General features: G+C 35.5%; 3 gene segments (V, D, J or C); all 3 read left to right on the top strand.

The window, feature by feature from the left end:
* Nucleotides 1–4,608: 4,608 nt before the first annotated feature.
* LOC108166515 (Ig heavy chain V-III region BUT-like) lies at nucleotides 4,609–5,068 on the top strand. The segment is given in 2 exon segments: nucleotides 4,609–4,675; nucleotides 4,761–5,068. Coding segments are annotated over 2 exon segments (351 nt in total).
* A 3,237-nt stretch (nucleotides 5,069–8,305) lies between these two features.
* On the top strand, nucleotides 8,306–8,934 carry LOC108166471 (Ig heavy chain V region VH558 B4-like). The segment is given in 2 exon segments: nucleotides 8,306–8,405; nucleotides 8,480–8,934. Coding segments are annotated over 2 exon segments (504 nt in total).
* A 1,198-nt stretch (nucleotides 8,935–10,132) lies between these two features.
* On the top strand, nucleotides 10,133–10,684 carry LOC103468630 (Ig heavy chain V-III region BUT-like). The segment is given in 2 exon segments: nucleotides 10,133–10,175; nucleotides 10,272–10,684. Coding segments are annotated over 2 exon segments (456 nt in total).
* Nucleotides 10,685–22,718: the final 12,034 nt, after the last annotated feature.

Below are 22,718 nucleotides of genomic sequence, written 5' to 3'. Positions count from 1 at the left end.
ACAGTGATCATTTTTAGTGAGGTTGTTTTTGTTACAATCTGTTGAATTGCTTTATCTGACTAACTATGGGGAAAATTCAACAAACTGGTTTTGGGACTGACTGATAAAAACCTAMCACAAGATCTACCAGTACATTAAAACTTTGCTTTCTCATATTTAATTAATAAAAGTGGTTCAGCCCTTCAGCTTAGAAGTTATATTAATGCATGAAGGATAAGTAGCTCCTATTWAATGTGGATAAATACATAGCATTAATGGATATGAGATGATTAGACAGAAAAAAAAGCCAAATGGCTTCCCAAATATTTTGAAGAGACAAAATATTTTCCATGGCAATTTAGAAAAAGACTAAGAAATCACAAATTCTCAAGATTTTTTCACATTTCATAAATTAAAATCAACTAACAGAATTGAAATCCTGGTATTGAAACTGTAATTAGACATTTGTGAGTGATCACAACATCATCAACGTAGTGGAGCAAAAAACAAATAAAGAAATCGAAAGTATCAAGATTCAATATCTCCAGAACATGTTTAAAAAATGAAAGAAATGTAAGACGCTTTTACAATAAAAGGAACTGGGAGATGACTTTAGTTTCATGAGTGAATGAGGAAAATTTGCTCCCAGCCCATTAATATGAGCAGGTGTGAATTTAAAGATTTATAAAATCTAATCCTGAAAACATTCCTGGCTACACTGGCTGTGGGAAGTGGTTCACGTAAAAAAAATCCCTCCTAAAAGACGACAGAGGATGAAATATTAACAATGAACACTTTAGAGTTTTGCTTTTATAATCAAGTACACAGATTTTAAATGAAGACAGGACATTAAAAATAATGATGTAAATCAAGTCAGAACAAGCAGCCTGTTATACGACAAGATGCAAAGTTTAAAAGGAAGTGAGGTGTCTTTATAAGTCAGAGGAGCAAAGAGCATCCATCAGTTCAGATTCAGCATCAGCCATGTTCTCTCTATCTCTCATACTGCTGCTCCTGACAACTGGATCTTGTGAGAAGCTTTATACAGATTGAAACTATTAATTATTACATCTGAAACAATGACAGTATTAATTATGAACTTTGTTTCTACAGGTGTGTACTGCATTGATCTGATCCAACCAGACTCTGAAGTTGTGCAGCCTGGACAGTCACTGACCATCATCTGTCGGCCCTCTGGTTATTCTTTGACTGATAATAGCTATGCGACAGGATGGATCAGACATCGTGAAGGAAAACCAATGGAATGGATTTTTCATATGTGGGGTGGTGGAAGCTTAACCAAGAATGATGCTCTTGAGAACAAGTTCAGCTACAGCAGAGACACTTCTGCTGGAACAGTAACAATAACAGGACAGAATCTGCAGCCTGAAGACGCAGCTGTTTATTACTGTGTGAGATGAGACACAGTGGTACAAACCACATGTAACCCTGTACAAAAACTCAGCAGCAAGCAGATACACTCACACATAAGCTTCAAATGTGAACATGTGCAATGATTAGTTTGTGCACAGCAGCTGCCAGTTTGGATGAGATTTCACCCTATTATTTTTTGAAAGAAAAAMCAAATATGTCATATTTGGTAAAAATGCCCTAAATGCGCAATTATCCAACTGCTGTACAGATTTATGCAGTACACTTTACAGACGTGAATAGTGAAATATCATTGTTGAAGTTTTTAGAGCAGAATGATCAATATTGATGCGACCTCTCATCTTTATCTGCATCTTCATTATCATTTTTTAACCTCTACTTAAAAGTCACATCACTTGCAGTTCTGCACAATCTCTTCTCTTTAAGAGCTGATGCATCCAGTTCTACTTCACAAAACACTGGACATTTTAGCTAATCTGGTGGAAATAGCAGGTTAGCTGCTCAGAGGGTGAAATATGGCCATCAGATAGGGTTCCCCCACTTTAAAACAAGGGGAACGGTATCTGATGGGTAATATCGAGCATTAAAATACATTGCCCTGTTTTTATTTCATATATATATGACTTATATGTATTTATCATCACTATTATTTATTATTATTACCATTATTATTATTGTTGCTGTTGTTATTGTTATTATTGTTGTTGTTGTTATTGTTATTATTATTAGTTTCCCGCAAAAACGTGAAGAAAGTGACAACTTTGCCGAAACATATTGTTTGAGCTTTCACAGTGTCCGTAGTTCCCTAAGCCCGTGCTTTCTCAGTGCTCAGCACGAGCACGCGCGTATTGTGCCGCGTGGGCGGGGCGGGGCGGGGCGGCAAGAAGACCCCGGGGTGAACGGTATCTGATGGGGAAACGCGGATTGACGTAACACCGGCTGCGGCTGGGGGTTGCTGTGGCGTGGGGCTTCCGTCTGGTCCTCACCTGCTGACCCGCTTCCTCCCAGGTTAGGCTGTGTTTCCACCCCTGGGTAAGCTACCTGCTATTTAACTTTTGAGTTCTTYTATCTGGATCCACCGTTAATGGGTTTTCTGTTTCAGGCAACTGATTGTGTGTGGAGCTGCAGCGCTTTGGACGCTCTGCTGTCTTGTCTTTTATCTTGCCGTTGTTTGTTTGGCCCGCCCTCAACTAAACCTGTTGCGGATTGGGCCGGCTGTGTGGGCGGGGCGTTACTCCTCTGGCTCCGTAGAAGAGCATTTGGAAACGGATGACAACGATTTGTTCCATTGTTTTCTTTTAGTTTTGTTTTGTGATTGAAGTTACTAATCTGTTTTCTTTTTGTTTGATTTACTAATTTCTTTTACRTGTTTTTTATTTCTTTTGGAATAATCGATTGTGTCTGTCCTTTTTTCCCCCTTGTGTGYTCCTTTTGTTCCAGGGACAGAGTAGTGGGCCTGAAGCCTAGTTTTTAAAGAAGAAATTTTTTAAAGGATTGTCTAATAAAATATTGTGCACTGCTAAATCTGTGTTCGGGTGCATCTTGTTAAAAAAAAATCTCCACCTGCTGGTCACAAAGTTAAACTAAAAAGTGTGGAGAATTCCTAATGCAACGATTGAAGATTGCTATGCTAAATTATAATGCTATGTTTAGACAAGAATGGGCTGTTTTGAAATCAAATGTAGACATCATTTGTTCTTGATCCAAAATTCTTTAGTTAAAGGTCAATTCTTCTATTGATTCATGTAAAATAAAAACCTCTCTGCTTTTGATCACATGCAAACTTTTCCTCCTCCCATCTGCTATAAAATGTCACAGTACGAAGGTGAGTTAACAGGATGTTTGCTTCATCAGCCAGCATGTTTTGTGCTCCTCTGTTCCTGCTCCTTGCAGCTGCGGGTGAGTTTCTTAAACTTTACACCAGTTATTAAATTATTGAAAAGAATAATCCTGAACTATTCTGACATTTAATTCACAGGCTTTAGGTGTGAACAGCTGACACAGCCAGCCTCTGTTACTGTGCAACCAGGTCAAAGTCTGACTGTCAGCTGTCAGGTCTCTTATTCTGTTAGCAGCTACTGGACAGCTTGGATCAGACAACCTGCAGGCAAAGCACTGGAGTGGATTGGAGAAGCATATAGATCTTCAACAAACTACAAAGGTTCACTCAAAAACAAGTTCAGCATTTCCACTGATTCTTCCAGCAACACAGTGACTCTGAATGGACAGAATATTCAGCCTGAAGACTCGGCTGTGTATTATTGTGCCAGAGACCCACAGTGAGACAAAGTATCAGAATGCATGAACAAAAACCCTTCAAGTCTGAACATTTGCAGTACTTGTCAGCCACCAAAGGAGGAGCCAATAAACCACAAATTATCTGAAACACTACTTTTGTTAAAAGCATTTTTTTTTAGCAAAAACAGTGGAAAAAAACTATTAAAACAAATGATAAAAAGCTATTACTATTAGTATTGTTTGCATTGACACACTTAGTTTTCCCCTTGAAGAACTCTATGACTATATGATTCAGTTGTCTTTTCTTAGTTTTGGGTCTGTAACTATAGTAACAGTCACCTCTACAGGAAACAGTTCTGGACACAAGAACATTAACATGATAAATGATTAAGTTTACATCACATTTACATTTTCCAGATTTGAAATAAATTATGAGAAATAAACATTGTGATGAGTAATTTGTTTTTACCATTTAAATTGTTTTTCTGATGGCTGACCACTTTGTTTATTGGAGTTCCTTTGGGTCAGTCCCTTACCTTCTTCATATCAAATATGAAATTGCAAATTTCTTATTTTCATATTGTGGATAATGGATTACTGAGTGCATTAGAACAAAGTTGCACCTGTATACGTAGCTGATTATTGGAAAATGTAGTTTCATTTCATTTTGAGTTTCATTTGTTCTTTTGCATTTTAATTTATTATTGTAAGACATGCTGAAATAAAACCGAAGATAATATCTCTGAAAACTCAGTTTTAGTTTCAGCTCCTTGGTAACAAGTGTTTGGGAGAAGAGATTAATCTAGAAATCTCAGTCAAAAAATAGGGAGGGTATTCAAAGTCTTGTTGAATCTAGATACACTTTCGCTAGTGAATAAAATATAAAAACATTAATCCTAAATAAAGTCAGCACAAGCAACCAGGTTCTCAACAATATGCAAATTTAGCTTGTATAAAAGGAAGTGAAGATGCTGTTACTGAGAGGAACAAAGAGCTTCCAGCCATTCAGCTTCAGCATCAACCATGTTCTTTCTATCTCTGCTGCTGCTGCTGACAGCTGGATCCTGTGAGCACCTTTTTATAGAAAACATATAATTACATCTGATATAATGACAATCACTGTGTGTTAATGATTATCTTTGTCTCTACAGGTGTGTACTGCATTGATCTGATCCAACCAGACTCTAAAGTTGTGCAGCCTGGACAGTCACTGACCATTACCTGTCGGCCTTCAGGTTATTCTGTGTCTGATAGCATCTATGCAACAGGATGGATCAGACATTGTGAAGGAAAACCAATGGAATGGATTTTTCATATGTGGGGTGGTGGAGGCTTAACCAAGAATGATGCCCTGAAGAACAAGTTCAGCTGCAGCAGAGACACTTCTGCTGGAACAGTAACAATAACAGGACAGAATMTGCAGCCTGAAGATGCAGCTGTTTATTACTGTGTCAGATGAGACACAGTGATACAAACCACATGCAGTACTGTGCAAAAACTCAGCAGCCAGACACAGCCTTCCAAAACACCCAGCCACACTGAGTGCAGCACAGCCCTCTGCTGACTTTAACATGCATGTTTGCTGAATTACGTAGTCCCTCTAGAAATGTTTTTTCAATCAAAATCTGTTTTTACTTTAGAAATATTTGAAACGTAAATTGCAAAAATCTTAAATATCAGGTGTTAAAACCAGTCAATCTACAGGTTAAAACATCTGGAAAAACTGAGTTGCAATGAAATCTGGATTCCTGGTGAACTTCATAGTTTAGTAGATCTTTGTTTCATGTATTCCTCACCTTCTCTTCCTGCCCATTTACTGTGTGGTAACATTCAATAAAGGACGATGGACAAAAAATGATGGATCACTCATAGGGAGAAAGTCATTTGAATGCTATAATGGAACCCTGAGCTAATGAGGGTATAGTGACAAAACATCCCTGTAACCCTGTACCACAGAACCAGTAAGGGGAATATAATTAGCCGCCATTGAAATAATCTAAACTGAACTGTTTAAGGCAGTAAAAAGGCACAAAGATTGTTTAAGTAGAGCTGTTTCTGAAAACTTATCTGATTGAAGGCTAATCACTTCAGTAAATGACTTTGAAGAAGGAGGAGGAAAAAGTCAAGTTAAAGTTTCCCTCAAGAATAGAAACTAGACTAATATTTGAACGGCACAAATTGTTTTTATCAGCAGGTAAAAGTTTAACACATTTTACAACACATTCTCACTCCCAACCCTTCTATTTGTCCAGCAATAAAAAAAAGCTTTTAAAATAAATTACATTTTAAAAAATGTCTGTGTACAGCAATGGAATAGACCATTGCTTTTAATATTTTTTATGGGACACTGATAAAGGATCAAACAAAATAAAACCAGTTAAAAGCTCTAAAAAAAAAATTGTTTCACCATCTGCATCTTCAGCTCCTGTGTGACAGATTTAAATGGCCTTCAGCGAAAAAATATGATAATCTCCGTCAGAACATTGGAAAATAATGTTTTTTTTATTGCTGGACAAATAGAGGGTTTTCAAAATCTAGATGTGTCCTGATGTACATTTTTTAAAGAAATATCAAAACAGAGATAACAGAGATAACAAAGTCAGTACAAATAATCATGCCCTCAACAATATGCAAATTCAGCTTGTATAAAAGGAAGTGAAGATGCTGTGTTACTGAGAGGAACAAAGAGCTTCCAGCCAYTCAGCTTCAGCATCAACCATGTTCTCTCTGTCTCTGCTGCTGCTGCTGACAGCTGGATCCTGTGAGCACATTTTTATAGACTCAAACTAATAATTACATCTGATACAATGACAGCTTCAGTGACCCACGGCCTTGATGTTTATCTTTGTTCCTACAGGTGTGTACTGCATTGATCTAATCCAGTCAGACTCTAAAGTTGTGCAGCCTGGACAGTCACTGACCATCACCTGTCAACCCTCTGGTTATTTTTTAACTGATGGCAGCTATGCAACAGGTTGGATCAGACATCGGCAAGGACAAACAATGGAATGGATTTTTCATCAGTGGGGAGCAAGTTCAGGTAGCTTTTACCAAAACGATGCCCTGAAGAACAAGTTCAGCTACAGGAGAGACACTTCTGCTGGGACAGTAACAATAACAGGACAGAATCTGCAGCCTGAGGATGCAGCTGTTTATTACTGTGTGAGAAGAGACACAGTGATACAAACCACATGCAAGCCTGAACAAAATCTTAGCAGGCATGACAGGCTCAGACATGAGCTTTAGATCAACCTGACCTGACTGACTTCAGAACAATCCTCTCCTGACTTTAACAATGCATGTTTGAGAAATTATTAACGGGCTCTGAAAATTAACTTGAAAACTTTAAATTATTAAATTTTCAGTGAGCAAACTTTAAATTTGACAACGAATCCATTTAAAAAAGTTAAAACCTTTAAAAAAGGCTTTAACGATTCTGATGAGTCATGTTAGATGGAGTTTATTAAATTACAAATATGACCACCCACTTCTCTATATCATAATTATATGATAATTATATGAAGCTAAGTTAACAGGAATTTATTTTTATGAACATATTTTATTTATTTACCCCAGATCTCAACAGCTTTACGTGGGTTTCAGCAGTAATACTTTTGTAATACTTCAAAGCCACCAGAGGAGGAGCAATCAGACCACAGTTAATATAGATTTTTTTACAGAGATTAAAAGAGTTATMTTCATTCTCTTCATGTTTTTATTTTGTATATAAACTTTGCTTTTGGTGAGCAAGTTCCAAAAAAATTAAAAAAGCCTGAGCAGAAGTGAAACATTTAAGAAGCAACTTCTCAGTAAAATACTACACTGTCTCCATGATACTGTCACATTCACATTCATCTCCTCTCACCAGTAACATGTAGCACATTTCTGGCAAGCAGAGTARCYTTTGATGGATGATGATACAAATAGGTCCAGACTCTTTGAYCTTGTTTTCTAAATGAAATTTTAAATGAATCAAAATCTGGAAAGATCACCTTTGACCCCGGAGCAAACGCCATGGTAGGACACTTTGAACGTTTCCTCTGGTTCTGGGGTTACTTAATTCAATTCAGTTAAAAAATCCAGTTCAAATTTGGAAATGAAATGTTGTAACTCGTATCATCTAAGTACCTTCATAGAGTTGTTTTGGATGATGATAATGTGGGCAGGAAGTAGCAGTCAGTCTTGAAACAAATCTGAAAAGGCCTCTAACTAAAGACTGTCAGCATCATGTTATTATGTAAACCAATAAAACAGCAAATTTGTACTGCATAMATGCATTTCTGCTCATTTTTATTACAAAATGACAGCTATAAAAGCTAGAAATGAAATGCATCTCACTTTATGTGATAAAACTCTCTGAATTTAATTTCTTTAAGTTAATTACAAAAACAAATTTACATCTTGACATTCTAATTTACTGGGATGCAATAACTGCATTTTCTTCTCAGTTACTTCTGTGAATGTTCACAGTTTGGAGAGACAATAACTGTGACTGCTGATGAAATGTTTTAGGACAGAACACGTTTCTATCTGTACTTCAGTGACCTTATAGCTGAACAAAACCTAGAAGAACATTGTGTTCTCTCTCCTGTCTGTCTGCTGGGAAAATAAAAGGGGAGGAGCCACACCAACCCATTCTCTCTTAAAGCTGCACAGTCAGTTCTTTGACTCAGTTTTGTCTGTAAACCTTCAGAGGTTTATTTAGAATAAACTCCTGACAGCCTTCAATTTATGTTCTAATTACATAATGGAGAAAATGGTCATCTGGAGTTTACTTTCAGTAATTTGGATTAATGGTGAGAATTATATGGGTTTTTGAAAATGTATGTGAGAGTTGAAGATTTACAACCTAAGATATTTTCTCTTGCAGGAGTCTTTAGTGAGATTAAACTGGACCAGTCCCAGTCTGAGGGGAAGAGACCTGGAGAGACAGTGAAKATGTCTTGTGTCATCTCTGGTTTTACCATGACCAGCCACTACATTCACTGGRTCAGACAGAAACCAGGGAGAGCTCTGGAGTGGGTTGGGAGGATGGACACTGGTAGAAACTCAGCAGACTATCGAAGCTCCTTCCAAAGTYGTTTCATCATGACTGAAAATGTCCCTAGCAGCACCCAGTACCTGGAGATCAGCAGCCTGACAGCAGAAGATTCTGCTGTTTACTTCTGCACTCGAAGAGACACAGTGACTGAAAGCAGAGGAACAGCTGCACAAAAACATCCACAGACAAAAACCCTTAATGCAGGGATGTCTGGGTTGTCTAACTGTAACAAATACTATCATTTCCCAGGGGGAGGGAGGATGAACAGATYAGGAAGTAACTGAGGCTCCCCAAAGACCAKGAGGACGTGGTGTGAAACTGAAGATACAAGATGGGGATCAATCATTTCAGAAAACAAAACTGATGCCGAACTGTAACAGAAGAAGACACTAGTAGAGTAGTTAAAGGTTAAGAAATKCACCAGTGGACACCAGTGGACAGAGGGACATTTCAGTTGCAGGATTTCTAACGTAACATTTTTACTTCATATATTAAGTGACTGTTCTCTGATGTGCACATTAGTAGAGATATTTCTTATATAGAATCTGGAGGTGGATTAAAATCCTGGAAATTCTCACATACATTGAATGAACAACTTGAATGAACGATGACCTGCAGGGCCTCTGAATTCACATTTAGCAACTGAGGTCAAAAAAGGTCCATCACAGGGTTGTAAGTGTCAGACATGACAATGACAAAAAAAAAAAAAAACTTTGCCGATGAACATATATATGAACAGACAGTCTGAAGAGTCCAAGTTCAGAAGAAACACAAAATCCCATTGTTTATCTTTAACCAGATAAATTTTAAGTAAATATGTTTCTTGTTGCTGTTTGTTTTYCTTGTTTTTACATTTAATAACATAAAAACTTGAACTAACACAAATCAACACGAAAAATGACAAATACAACTTCCTCGGTTAAGTTTTTGAAAAACTAGATTCTATTAAAATTTGCTGAGTTTATTGCTAGATTTTAATTATTGATCCTTCAATCATTAAATTACAATTTTGGATTAGCTAATTGAGCTTTCAGTCAGATAATATTTCAGATCTGTTTGCATTATGAGAATAAACTTTTGTTTTTCTATTTTTCCTTCTGTTTTCTAATACATTTGGAAATTTACTATGGATCAGCACCTTAGCGCCCAGAAATGGTTAAAATGGTTAGCTTTTTATGCTAAGCTGTCATTAAGCATTGTTCTTGTTACATGATAAAGTATAAAAAAAGGTCTGATATAATATTTATTTTCAAGTTATCTGATAAATGAATGATAATTTACCTAAATATTCTTGCATTTCTTTGCATAACTTTTTGTACTCCTGCAGATTTTCTGTGCTCTATAGGAGAGACAAAATACGAAACTGAATAAAAACAAAATGWATTCAACAATATGCAAAGTATGTTGATTTAAAAAGGAGGGACGGGTCTGTGTCAGTCAGTAGAGGAAGGAACTCCCATCAATTCAGCTTCAGCATCAACCATGTTCTCTGTAGCTCTGATGCTGCTGCTGACAGCTGGATCATGTGAGAAGCTTTGGTTTAATTCAGACTAATAATTACTCTGGATTTGCTGAAAATCAGATGAATTATGACAATGATTGTATTTCCGTCTTTTTATAGGTGTCCTCAGTATTGATCTTATCCAGCCAGACTCCAAGGTTGTGCAGCCTGGACAGTCTTTAACCATCGTCTGTCGGCCCTCCGGTTATTCTGTGACTGATAACAGCTATGCAACAGGTTGGATCAGACAACGTGAAGGAAAACCAATGGAGTGGATTTTCCATCAGTGGGGTGGTGGGAGCTTTTACCAAAATGATGCCCTGAAGAACAAGTTCACCTACAGCAGAGACACTTCTGCTGGAACAGTAACAATAACAGGACAGAAYCTGCAGCCTGARGAYGCAGCTGTTTATTACTGTGTGAGAAGAGACACAGTGACACAAACCACATGGAAGCCTGAACAAAAACCAGTCAACCATCAGGATAATGTTACTGAAAGCCTGCTGTGCATGCATGTGAATAGAGTCAATTAGACTCTTTGAGCACATTTATCACTTACAAAAATTACACTGAAATCATATGATCTACTCAAAGTCCCCCAATGCCGTTCAGTCCTTTTTTTTTTCTCCTGAAATTAAATTTAGTGAATTGTGAGTTTTAGCCTGCATGTAGATCTTATTTGCTTTGACCTCCTCTCTAAAGAACAGCAATAATAAAGAGATTTAGTCAGGCTTTTTTCCTTCTATGACAAAAAATATTTACAATATTTTCAGCTGGTACTAATAAATTACTCAAAAGACATTTTTTAAAACGAATTAAGCACCAAAAATCTTTTTTTTCTCAAATAACCAAATGTTCTTGATAAGTCACCAAACACGCTGGAAATGTTTTAAGTTTATTCAAAGTATTTTATCAACTGACACTATGATGAACTTGACTTTCTATCTCATTTGCTTAACGCGTAAATGCAATAGAGGGGGAGGAGCCATGCCAACCTTTCCTCTCTTAAAACTGCTCATTCAGTCAGTTAACATGTATTTTTCATCTTCATATATTTCGTCTCAAATGGAGAAAACAGTCATCTGGAGTTTGCTTTTAATAATTTGGATTCATGGTGAGAATCACCTGTGTCTTTGAACATTAATGTGAGAGTTTAAGAATTATTGACTAAAAACTTTGATCTTGCAGGAGTCTTTAGTSAGATTAAAMTGGACCAGACTCMATCTGAGGGGAAGAGACCTGGAGAGACAGTGAAGATGTCTTGTGTCATCTCTGGTTTTGACATGWCAGAATACTTCATTCACTGGRTCAGACAGAAACCAGGGAGAGCTCTGGAGTGGGTTGGGAGAATGAATGCTGGTAGAAACTCAGCAATCTATGGCAGTTCCTTTCAAAGTCGTTTCATTATGACTGAAAATGTCCCTAGCAGCACCCAGTACCTGGAGATCAGCAGCCTGACAGCAGAAGATTCTGCTGTTTACTTCTGCGCTCGAAGAGACACAGTGACTGAAAGCAGAGGAACAGCTGCACAAAAACATCCACAGACAAAAAAATGTGATGATGTGTGGATTGTCTAACAGTAGCAAATGCTAATAATGTTAATAATATTCCAGATTAAATTGTATTTTCTTTAATAAAAAATTGAGAGAGTCACTTTACATCCACATATTGTACAAAAATGGAAGCAAAAAGAGAACATAGGCTGGATTTCATGGAGTCCCTAAACAAGGCATTTGACTTTTTTTTCTTTTGCCAATTTGTCTATTATSTTACAAACACCAGACTAACTTATTGAACTGACTTTATTGAACCAGTGTGGATTKAATTATTAAATGGTCAGTGATACATGGCATGAGTATAAAAAACAAATATTCATATAAAGAGGTTAAGTTGGCACCTGGAAACTAAAGTAAAAGCAGTCCAAATAAAAGATTGTATATAAAAAAATATTGTTGAACATGAAAAACATTTATTAAATTAAATAATTCCCCTCCTCCACATCCCTCCCAAAACAAAACAAAACAAACAAAAAAAACAAGTCTGGACTTGTTGGAAAGCAAAATTGAAAAAAAATGGACAGAAGTGGTTTTATACTCATTCACACAACAAAATGGTTTATGAAACTCTGAAACATTGAATCCAAACTGTTATCCATTGGGGTGAAGCAGCAAGTTAACAGTTTAGGAAAGAACAAGATGTAACTTCAGATTCTACCATTTGCATGTCTGGATGGAGAGATTCAGATATTAAAGAGCCTCCAGAGACCACAAAGATGTTGAGTAATAAGAAGGAGCTGAGCTCAATCATTCCCCAAAGAAATGTGATAAAAAAACTGTAACAAAAATTGGATCAGATATGAAAATATAGATTTCCTTTAGAGCACTTTATGGCAAGTCACTCAGCAACTGAGGTCAGAAAACTAATGAAGGTTGTCAATTTCAGGAATGACAACATAGAAATTATATTCCAGCCAACAAATTGATTTAATAGTAGAMAATCTGAAGAGTCCTGTTCAAACAGATCCTTAAAACTCATCCATGACAATTTTCTGTTTGAAACACTAGAGGGCGCTCAGTGTTGCTGATTTTAAAGTTAAATAAAGTAAATAAAGTTAATTTTAAAGTTAAATTTACTTTGATCATAAAATTGCAACTTTGGTTCAACTCATTGTTGATGTAAAAGCAAAGTTTCACTCTGCAGATTTTCTGTGCTCTATGATGCTGAGACAAAGTAATAAGCTCAGCTAAAATWAAATTTATTCAACAATATGCAAAGTATGTTCATTTAAAAAGAAGAAGGGAGTCTGTGWCAGTCAGTAGAGGAAGAAACTCCCATCATTTCAGCTTCAGCATCAACCATGTTCTCTGTAGCTCTGATGCTGCTGATGACAGCTGGATCAAGTGAGAAGYTTTGGGTCGATTCAGACTAATAATTACTCTGGATTTGCTAAAATGATTGTATTTCTGTGTTTTTATAGGTGTCCTCAGTATTGATCTTATCCAGCCAGACTCCAAGGTTGTYCAGCCTGGACAGTCTTTAACCATCGTCTGTCGGCCCTCYGGTTATTCTGTGACAGATGGCTATGCAACAGGCTGGATCAGACAACGTGAAGAAAAACCAATGGAATGGATTTTTGATATGTGGGGTAGTGGTAGCTTTTACCAAAACAATGCTTTGAAGAACAAGTTCAGCTACAGCAGAGACWCTTCTGCTGGAACAGTAACAATAACAGGACAGAAYCTGCAGCYTGAAGACGCAGCTGTTTATTACTGTGTGAGACGAGACACAGAGATACAAACCACATGCAAGCCTGAACAAAAACCAACCAACCATCAGGATGATGTCACTGAAAGCMGTCTCTGTGTTTGGATAAAGAGGCRATGGCATTTCTAATAAGTCTTGTTGATTAACTAACGAATCTTACTAACATTCACAAAATAGAGCGTTATGTTCAAAACTGATTTATTGAGCTTAGTGAATTGTKACTTTCAGCTTTCTTGCAAATTTCCTTTGTTTTGACCTCCTTCGTAGCTTACAGTAGCCCACAATAAAGATATTTATGAGGCTTTTTTTTTGTTTSCAAAAGAATAATCAGCTGTGTCTTTGACATGTTGGTYCTARTAAATCAGTTGAAAGAAGTTATCCAACTAATCTAAACAACYTGAGGCAATAGGAATTACTTGAAATTTAATTTATAATATAACAAAATTCAAAAAATCTGTCCTCTGACACAATGTGGAATCACAAGTCTTTCCAACAGCATTAGCCCCAGAATTTAGTTCAATTCAATCCAAAATAGTGATTAAGAATTGGATTCAGGACAGACCGTCCATGTCTGAGTGTGCACTGGACGTCCCTGCTCTAACCACGTAACAGTCTGATGCTACGTTCATTGTCAGCTTCACCACTCACACTTTAGAGGATCTTGCCACATTCTGTACGCCTTCTAACACTGCAGCTCAAATCTATTAGCAGTTTCTGCCTCCAGTGTTCAAACACCCAGGTTGAACTTATATCCGCCTCAAATCTTCCTCGTTCTAATTAAACAATCTAAACAGATAAGATAAAACCACAAAAACAGAAACAATCTAGTGTCTGTTTTATTTTAGCCTTTTTTATGCTGCATATTCTGCATTGAGACATCAGTAAATGATGATTTAGTAATAAGCTTTAAAAAAATATTACCACGCAACATGCAGATTATTATAGAGAGCAAATTTAGCAACAGTTGACTATGACATAATAATGACACATTATGACATTTAGAGATGTGTTTCTATTTTATAAAGAAAATGCATTAAAAAAAGAACAGAAATCACCAACCCCTTTTTTCATAGGTGAAAAAATAAGCAATGGGTTGATATACAGTTTTTTTTTTATTGTCCATTTTTGTTAAAATAGGAAAGTTTTAAACATAGAGCTTAAAAACGAATAAATATGTTTTAAATTATTGTTAATTGGATCAAAAATATGAATAAAGTCTGCAACTTTTGCAGCTGTCACATTTCTTCGGCTTCTGTTTTTATCCTCCCACCTCAGGGTGGTGTAGGTTTTTGCATCAGGGTTTTTTACTGTGACATATATGGGGTGGCACACAGATACACACCAATACAAAAACCTCAGAATATAAACCTGGGACAGAAATCCTCTCATATGCAGAGAAAATAAATACAGAACATCACCAGCATTTACAGAACATGAGGTAAATATACTGTTTGTCTATTTGGAAGCTTAGAAGTTCAACAATTATCCGTTTAAATTAATAAAGCAGCAAAGGTAATTCAGAGTCCGTTTCAGTTTGATAGTCTGATTGAGAGTTGACACAAAGTTTATTTCAAAGCAAACACTTACAGAGATCAGACTCCTCAGTGACTGTTAATCTGTTCCTGTAAACTGTGGTAAACAAATGGATCGGGTTTTAGTTGGTGTTTCTGTGGTGCTACAGGTTTTTGTTGGAGGACTCAGTGAAGATGTAGCACTGTGATGCTTTTGACTACTGGGGAGATGGAACCACAGTCACTGTTCGTTCAGGTGAGACTTTTTAAAATATTATCTAAACCCTGTTTTCTTGCTGTGTTGTAAAGTTATTTTGGTCATGTGAAGTGTTGTTTTTTTTTGTTTCGGTGGTTTTAGTATGTTAAAAACACGCTGCATAAGCCGCCTTAAGAGATTTGACATTATAGAGGAGATAATTTTACAATGTTTCTAATTTATGTGTTTGTTTTTAATTTATTTAAAATAATATTCCATGAATTTTGTTCAGATTGTTTTTTTGTTCAGTTTTAATTGTCCCTCTGATCAACAAAATTGTTCTTTTTAACAAAAGAATTTAGGCTTTAGATTGATATTATTACTTGGAATGTGAGATGCCAGGAATTAGACGGGGTAGAAAAATAAAGTATTATAAATAATCATTGCAAGCATTGCAGTTACATGAAACCTAACAACTGCGTAATAAAATAATTGAAAACAAAAAGTAATGACAACTACTGCAAGGATAAATAGAATAAAAACTACTACTACAAAACACAATACAAAAAAATCTTTGTTTTAAAGGCATGAAAAAAGACAAAGTACTTAAGCGTTATATTAAAAGTATTTCGTACCATTGGCTGCACATCTCTCATAACAGTTGAGGTGAAATGGAAAACATAAAAATAAACATTCATAAACCCTGATTTTAATTGAAACTTTATTGCATCAAACATGTTTCCCGTATTAAAATTGTCTTATCAGTTGAAGCCATTTTAATTACTGAAGAGAAACAGAGTTTTCACATGTTGTAGTTGTTGCAAAAACAAAGATTTAGAGATCCTTTAGTCCTCAGATATCTGTAACCGTAAAATGAAATAGTTGAGTGAAAAATGTTTCTGTAGATGAAAACTTAACTGAGTCCATTTCCTCAGCTTCACTGCGGCTCCTTGAACAGAATAAAACCAACTCTCAAGTGTTGTCTAAATAATTTATACCAAACATGTAGTTTATGTGGAAGGAGCTGACTTCAGTAAAGTTTTCTCCCTGCAAACACACACGTGCACCGCTCCGTCCTCAGGAACATTAGAATCTCACATTCTTGGAGAATTTAAATCCATTGGCCTGAAGCAAAAACAAAGTATCTGCAGCTGCTTCAAAAACACAGAGAAGCTCAAAACCTAAACTTGTTTTATTGCATATTTAAAGCAGCAGATGGGCAACTAATTAAATTTATGCTCCAATAATGTCATGTTTGATAAAAACTTAATGTAAGAGAAGTTTTCTTATTTAAAAACTGCAGCATAAAGTATAATTGAGTTGTATGAGCTCAAAAAAACAGTATGGGAATCAAATAATTGTCATTATTTATGATTAAGATTATGAGGTATAATAAAATAGCACAACCATACAACGACACAACATGATTTTTTTTCCCAACCAAACCTTATGTTAAATATAAAATGAAGTCAAAATAAGAGATAAGATTGACCTAATATAAATCGGGATAATCTGAACTTCTAAAATTAGACCCCAAATAAATAAATAAATAAATAAATAAATAAATAAATAAATAAATAAATAAATAAATAAATAAAATAAATATATATATATATAAATAAATAAATCAGAAACAACAAAAGGTCAAGAAACTGAATTTATTATTTTTTTTGAACAATTGCTGGTGTTTATGTTACACACTTTGACTGCTTAAATGTATTTTACTATATACACAACAAAATTTTTAATATATATAATTTATTAAAATAATGTCTGGAATAAATAACCCGAAAGCATGACTATGATGACATATAACTGACATAATATGACTGCCTAGCAATAAAGTAATAATAATTCGTAATAAAAAAATGTTAGACTTACGAGGAGTTACATAAAATATATTTAATTTATGTGTTATAAAAATCTGATAAAAGTAACATTTTTAAAATGGTCTTAAAAGTACAAGTTAAAATATTTCAAACCATAAATGTCTTTAAATTTGTGAAGTAAGAGGAATATTATTTACAAATATAATATGCTTCAGGCTCCATAAGGCAATTCAATGGTGAAATGTACAGAAAACAAGAAAGTTTTTGAAAACTATTTTTAAGTTTAAAATTCTTAAGTTTAAACTTAAGAATTAAGTTAAGAATTAAGTTTTATTAAAATTTATTAAAATGATGATTTTCTTTTTCTTTGTTGGAACAGTTGATTCCCCTCAGACTCCGTCCCTGTTCGTCCTCAGTCCTCTGTCAAATCCTGACGCCCCCCTGAAGTCAGCAGACGAGCTCGGTCCAAACGTCTGTCTGGTCACAAATTTCCGTCCAAAAGAGGGAGACGTGGTCCTGAATCAGAAAGGGGGTCCGGTCAACCAGACCACTGATGGTGCTGTTCTGTCAAAGGACAACACCTACAACGTCGCTATATTCAGTAATGAAACCATTTACTCCTGTGGGATGAACGGGACCTTCGGCAACAATGAAGCTGGTACCAAACAAATAAAGCTCCGTCTAAGTTTGATCAAACTGAAATTTTCAGCTGCTGAAATAATGTTCATGTAATTAATTTACCACCTGTTCTTTCTGTCTCTAAACAGATGATGAATGTGGCAGCATTTATCCAGGTCAGTCTGATCTCTTCCTGTCTCAGTTTGGTTCCATCGCTGCTGTTTGTGTTCAAGTCTGAAYTCTGTTTCTCTGTCGTCCAGAAAAAGCCAAGCTGAACTTCTACCTGCTGCTGATGAACGGAGTCCGAGTGGTGTTCACCAAAGCTCTGGCCTTCAGCACCGTCCTCACCATCAGAGGCCTGATCTTCTGAGAAAAAAATTATATACGACATAAACTTAAAGTCAATAAGATTTAGTTTGAAACTTTGCTATCAGATTTTTCCTTCTAATTGTGTAAATGTGAAGAGTGACATATTTATCAGTGAAAGTCTTTAGTCAAGTTTATTTTGAGCCAAGTTTATTTGCATAGCGCATTTCAGTAAAAAGGCAGTTCAATGCGCTTTGCATCATGAAAACATAATACAGAAACTGATTATGAAATAAGCAGYAAACATTACATGTTGGCAAATGGTGTCATCAAAATCATTAAGCAAATATACATCATAAGACAAACAAACAAAAAAACTCTTCCTAAAACCTTCTATCAATTCAATATACATTGTATTCAGGCAGCTCTCGTCTCAGATGAAATGTGCTTTGATCTTGTTGCAATCCATGAAAGATTTGCAGATTTAATTTGTCATGTGGTAATGAAAACATTTCCTAAGAGCTTTTACAATATGCTTTGTATTTTATGCTTGAAGCCAGGAAGTATCTTATTAATCTGTATTAAATTGTCAAGTTATGTTATTTCATTAAATATGTTCTTGTTTTTTGTTCTTTGTTCGTTTTGGTTCTTTTTTTTAATGTCTGCTTAATCCTGTTTTGGTATTTTTAGGCATCATCATTTCTTTTAGCGTGAGTTTGATGAAGCTCAGGTTCTTTTATTACAGTTCACGTCTTGTTTGTCGGTGCCGCAGTTTCATCAGTTGAAACCACATTTCGACAGGAAGTCTAAGCAGGAGATGCAAATCTGACTGGAACCAAACAGCAGCTCAGTTTCCCATCGACGGGGTGCGATTTGGTTAACCTCATTTCTGGCTCTGGTTCTGCCTTTCACACAAGCTTTTTACAGTGGTAGAAAAAAAAAGTATTTTTTTAATTAGCAGTAGGCAATAAGTCTTTTTCAATTCATGAAATGAATTATGCTGTACTTTTTTGTGCTACTAAAAAAAACAGCTCAGAACTGACGAGAAATTTTGTTGGAATTTTGTTTATTGAATTACATAAGGGTACTTTTAATKTAAAAATGCATAAACTTTATAAGAAGCACACTTAATGAGGGGATTTTACATCATGACATAAAAGCATATTTGTCTTAATTAAGTAAGATGTGAGTCAGTGGATTTTTCTCTGGGGAAATTATTAGAAGAATGAGGACAGGTCAAATATGCTCTAACAAGGGTGCAGTTTCTTGGAGGAAAAAGACAAAAGACTTTGTGTAATACAAAACAATGATGTGTCAACAATATTACAATAGTAAGTTTGCCCATAAGATTAGATATGGACAAATTGATAACCTATTACGTGATTATTAGGACACTGCTCTGAACAGTATGTTTCTCATACTCCCTGGTAGATCAGGTGTAAGTGAAAGAGTAAACCATGGTGTGTGTCAGGGTGTGTGTGCTTCACACAAACACAACTGGCTCTACTTGTTAACTGGATTTCCATGATGGAAATTGTAATAAATAGGTTAGTTTTTGGATCAATGGTGTCAGAATTAATGTATCAATGTGTCAAAGGTAATTGTAAAAGGACAATATCTCAGAAACATATTACATCGTTGTTGTACCCTTAGTTTGCAGCTAAACAAAAGAGCACAATGAGGCGGGAAAACAAAACATCCAATGTTGCCACTGTAAAATATGGTAGGAACTCTTTTACATAAATCCCTCTGATTCACCAGAGAGGGCGCCATAACACCACTAATGATTCATAAGACGTCTGAAATTAAGTCAGTTCACCTCCATATGTGGCTTCAGCTATTTTATGTACTGTTATGCATAATTTGTTCAAGGTGCCATTGTTTAAAATTGTGAAATAACAACAATATAAACAACAGCAGGATATTAGATTATAGCAATGAAAAACTCAATTGTAACAGTAATTTTATAATATGGACTGACTGCAGGTTATCTGAAATAGATAAGAGCAAAAAGCTTTTACAGATAGATCATTAGATTAGAGGAAATAGGAATAGACAAAAGTATTCATTTTTTTTAGAATAATTTCAATCATTACCAGAGGATCCATCACTGGTCTGGTTCTGCTGCAAGTTTCYATCAATGTGATTTATGCTCTTATGTGTCTCGTCACTGTTATCTTCCAAATGTCCTTTTTTTTGGGTTTCCAAACAAAATTTACCTAGAACAGGCGTTACATGTTATGAACATATCCACTGTATACACCATTTAGTGCAGAAATATATGTATTTTAAATAATTATATCAGTTGCATTTGAACATACTGAATTCAAAACACATTTGTTCACTGAAAAGATAATATCCATGAATAAAACTAAACAGACAGGGCAGCAGAATAAAGAGTTATCAGTGAGATACTGCAGAAAAATGTAACTCTGGAAAGTTTCTGAGGAGGAGTCAATGCAAAACACACCTAACACCTGTATTTATCACCAGGAAAGGCCTGAAGACGTGCACACACATTTTAACATGATGGGCTGTTGGACAGGACCTCTGCTCTTAACTGTCTTCATGACAGGTGAATTTACATCCTAAATATATGATCTTTTTATTTGTGCCACCAGATTGATGTTTTTTTTGTTTTTATTTTTAATTTTRACAGGTGTTACTGGACAGACTCTGACCGAGTCTGAACCAGTGACTAAAAGACCAGGAGAATCCCACAGACTGACCTGTACAGGCTCTGGATTCACATTCAGCAGCTWTSCCATGAACTGGGTCAGACAGGCTCCTGGGAAAGGACTGGAATGGATTGCTTTTGTGCACACAGGCAGTTCCCATTTCTTTTACTCCCAGTCTGTCCAAGGCAGATTCACCATCTCCAGAGACGATTCCAGCAGTAAAGTCTATCTGCAGATGAATAATATGAGGACTGAGGACACAGCAGTTTACTACTGTGCAAGAGACACACAATCATATACACAGAAAGGAGAGTCATACAAAAACTACTTCCTCTATTTAACATCAACACTGGGGACAGTCTGATGTTTTTACATCTGAATTAACATTGTTAAGATATCTACAAATGCAAAGCAAGTTACAAAATAATTGAATTTATTATCTATTAGAATTTTACAGAACGTTAGTCTTTTCTTATCACGTTTTATCATCTGTATAATAAACGTTATCATCAGTAACAAATGTATTGCAGAGTCAACATTGGAGAAATACTTTTATTTTGTTTGCCTTTGAGAATATTTGCCATTATGCTTTAACTAAAGTCAAACTTCTCTATTTTCAATATTTTCACAAATAATTTACTACTATAGTGTTATTAAAAGTTTAAATTAATGACCATTAGACTCACTTTATCAAAGACAAGAATAAATGTGCTTAAATTTCATTTTATTTTATTTGCCCTTTATTTGTACAAGTTGTCTCATTGAGATCTAATATCTCATTTACAAGAGACTTGTTGTAAACAAGCAAAATTACAAACACAAATAACACAACAACTCTTATAATGTTTGAAGCTTCAACATTAAATATCCCATTGATGATAGAAGATGTGCAGGAAGATGGAAAACTACTTTTCTGACTTTTTTGTCATCTTTTAATGAATTTTTTCTTAGATTAATAGAATCCCCCTCCTCACCTATAAATTGTGAACACCAGACCTACTGATGTGCAGTAAGGTGAACGTCTGACCATCAGTCATTAAGGAGCTTTCATCAGCCTGCAGGAAAAAGGACCGGAGAGATTTAACTTTATGAAATCACAGCTAGAATATAAATACTTTATTACCATTTGGCATGTTTTGTTTTAAATTCACAACTTGATTGATATTTTTATATTGCATTTCATTTTGGCAAAAATGCAAGAATACAGGTCAGGATACTATCATTGAAAAGACTCCTGGGATGTAGTAATGAGCATTAAATGAAATATTCACTGAAAGTAAATAAGATAATGTTGCTTTTTTAAATTTAAATGTATGTTTACACAGAGTTTGTTGAAAGTTCAGTGTTGAATAATTTCTATAGTTCTGCTAGAAAACAACTGCAGTGAATCCATGTGCTTAAATGAACATTGATATATAGAAGAAAGTTCAATGTGTTTCTAACTCGAAGAATCGTCATGGTGATTTTCTTCCTATATATTTGGCACATTTGCCTTTATAATATGATACAAATGAGGATGTCATACTTCAGACCTCTTCCTGTCAGACTATCTTTTTTAAAGGGAAACCATTCAGTCACTTCTCCCAGTTTCAAGATGATGATCAAACTGTTTGTTCTGCTGACAGTCATCTGTCTGCCTTGTGAGTTGTTTTAAATGCAATATCCTAATCAACCTTTAATTATTTAATTTAGATTTTATTATGTTTATTCTCTTTCACTGACTTTCTGAATCTCTCTCAGGTTCTAACAGCCAGTCCATGGAGTCCATTCCTTCCACCTCAGTGGTGAAAAGGCCTCAGGAAGTTCTGAGTCTGTCCTGCAGAGGATCTGGATTTGATTTCAGTCGGTATGGAATGAACTGGATCAGAAAACCTGAAGGAAAAACACTAGAATGGATGGGTGCAATTTGGTATGATTCAAGTAAAACAGTTTATGCCAGGAGCGTGGAAGGACGCATTGAAATCACCAGAGACAACAGTATTAGCATGACATATCTGAAACTGTCCAACCTGAAACCAGAGGACTCTGCTGTGTATTACTGTGCTGGAGAGGCACAGTGATCAATGTAAGTGCAGAGGCTGTACAAAAACTCCCCACTGAAAACAAAGTGACAAAGCAACAGTAGCATTAAAATCCACACATATTGAGCAAATAAATAAACAGGT

This window comes from Poecilia reticulata, linkage group LG8, assembly GCF_000633615.1.
Source record: "Poecilia reticulata strain Guanapo linkage group LG8, Guppy_female_1.0+MT, whole genome shotgun sequence".
Taxonomy (NCBI): domain Eukaryota; kingdom Metazoa; phylum Chordata; class Actinopteri; order Cyprinodontiformes; family Poeciliidae; genus Poecilia; species Poecilia reticulata.
The sequence above is the reverse complement of the archived record's forward strand: the minus strand, read 5'-3'. Positions and strand labels throughout refer to the sequence as shown.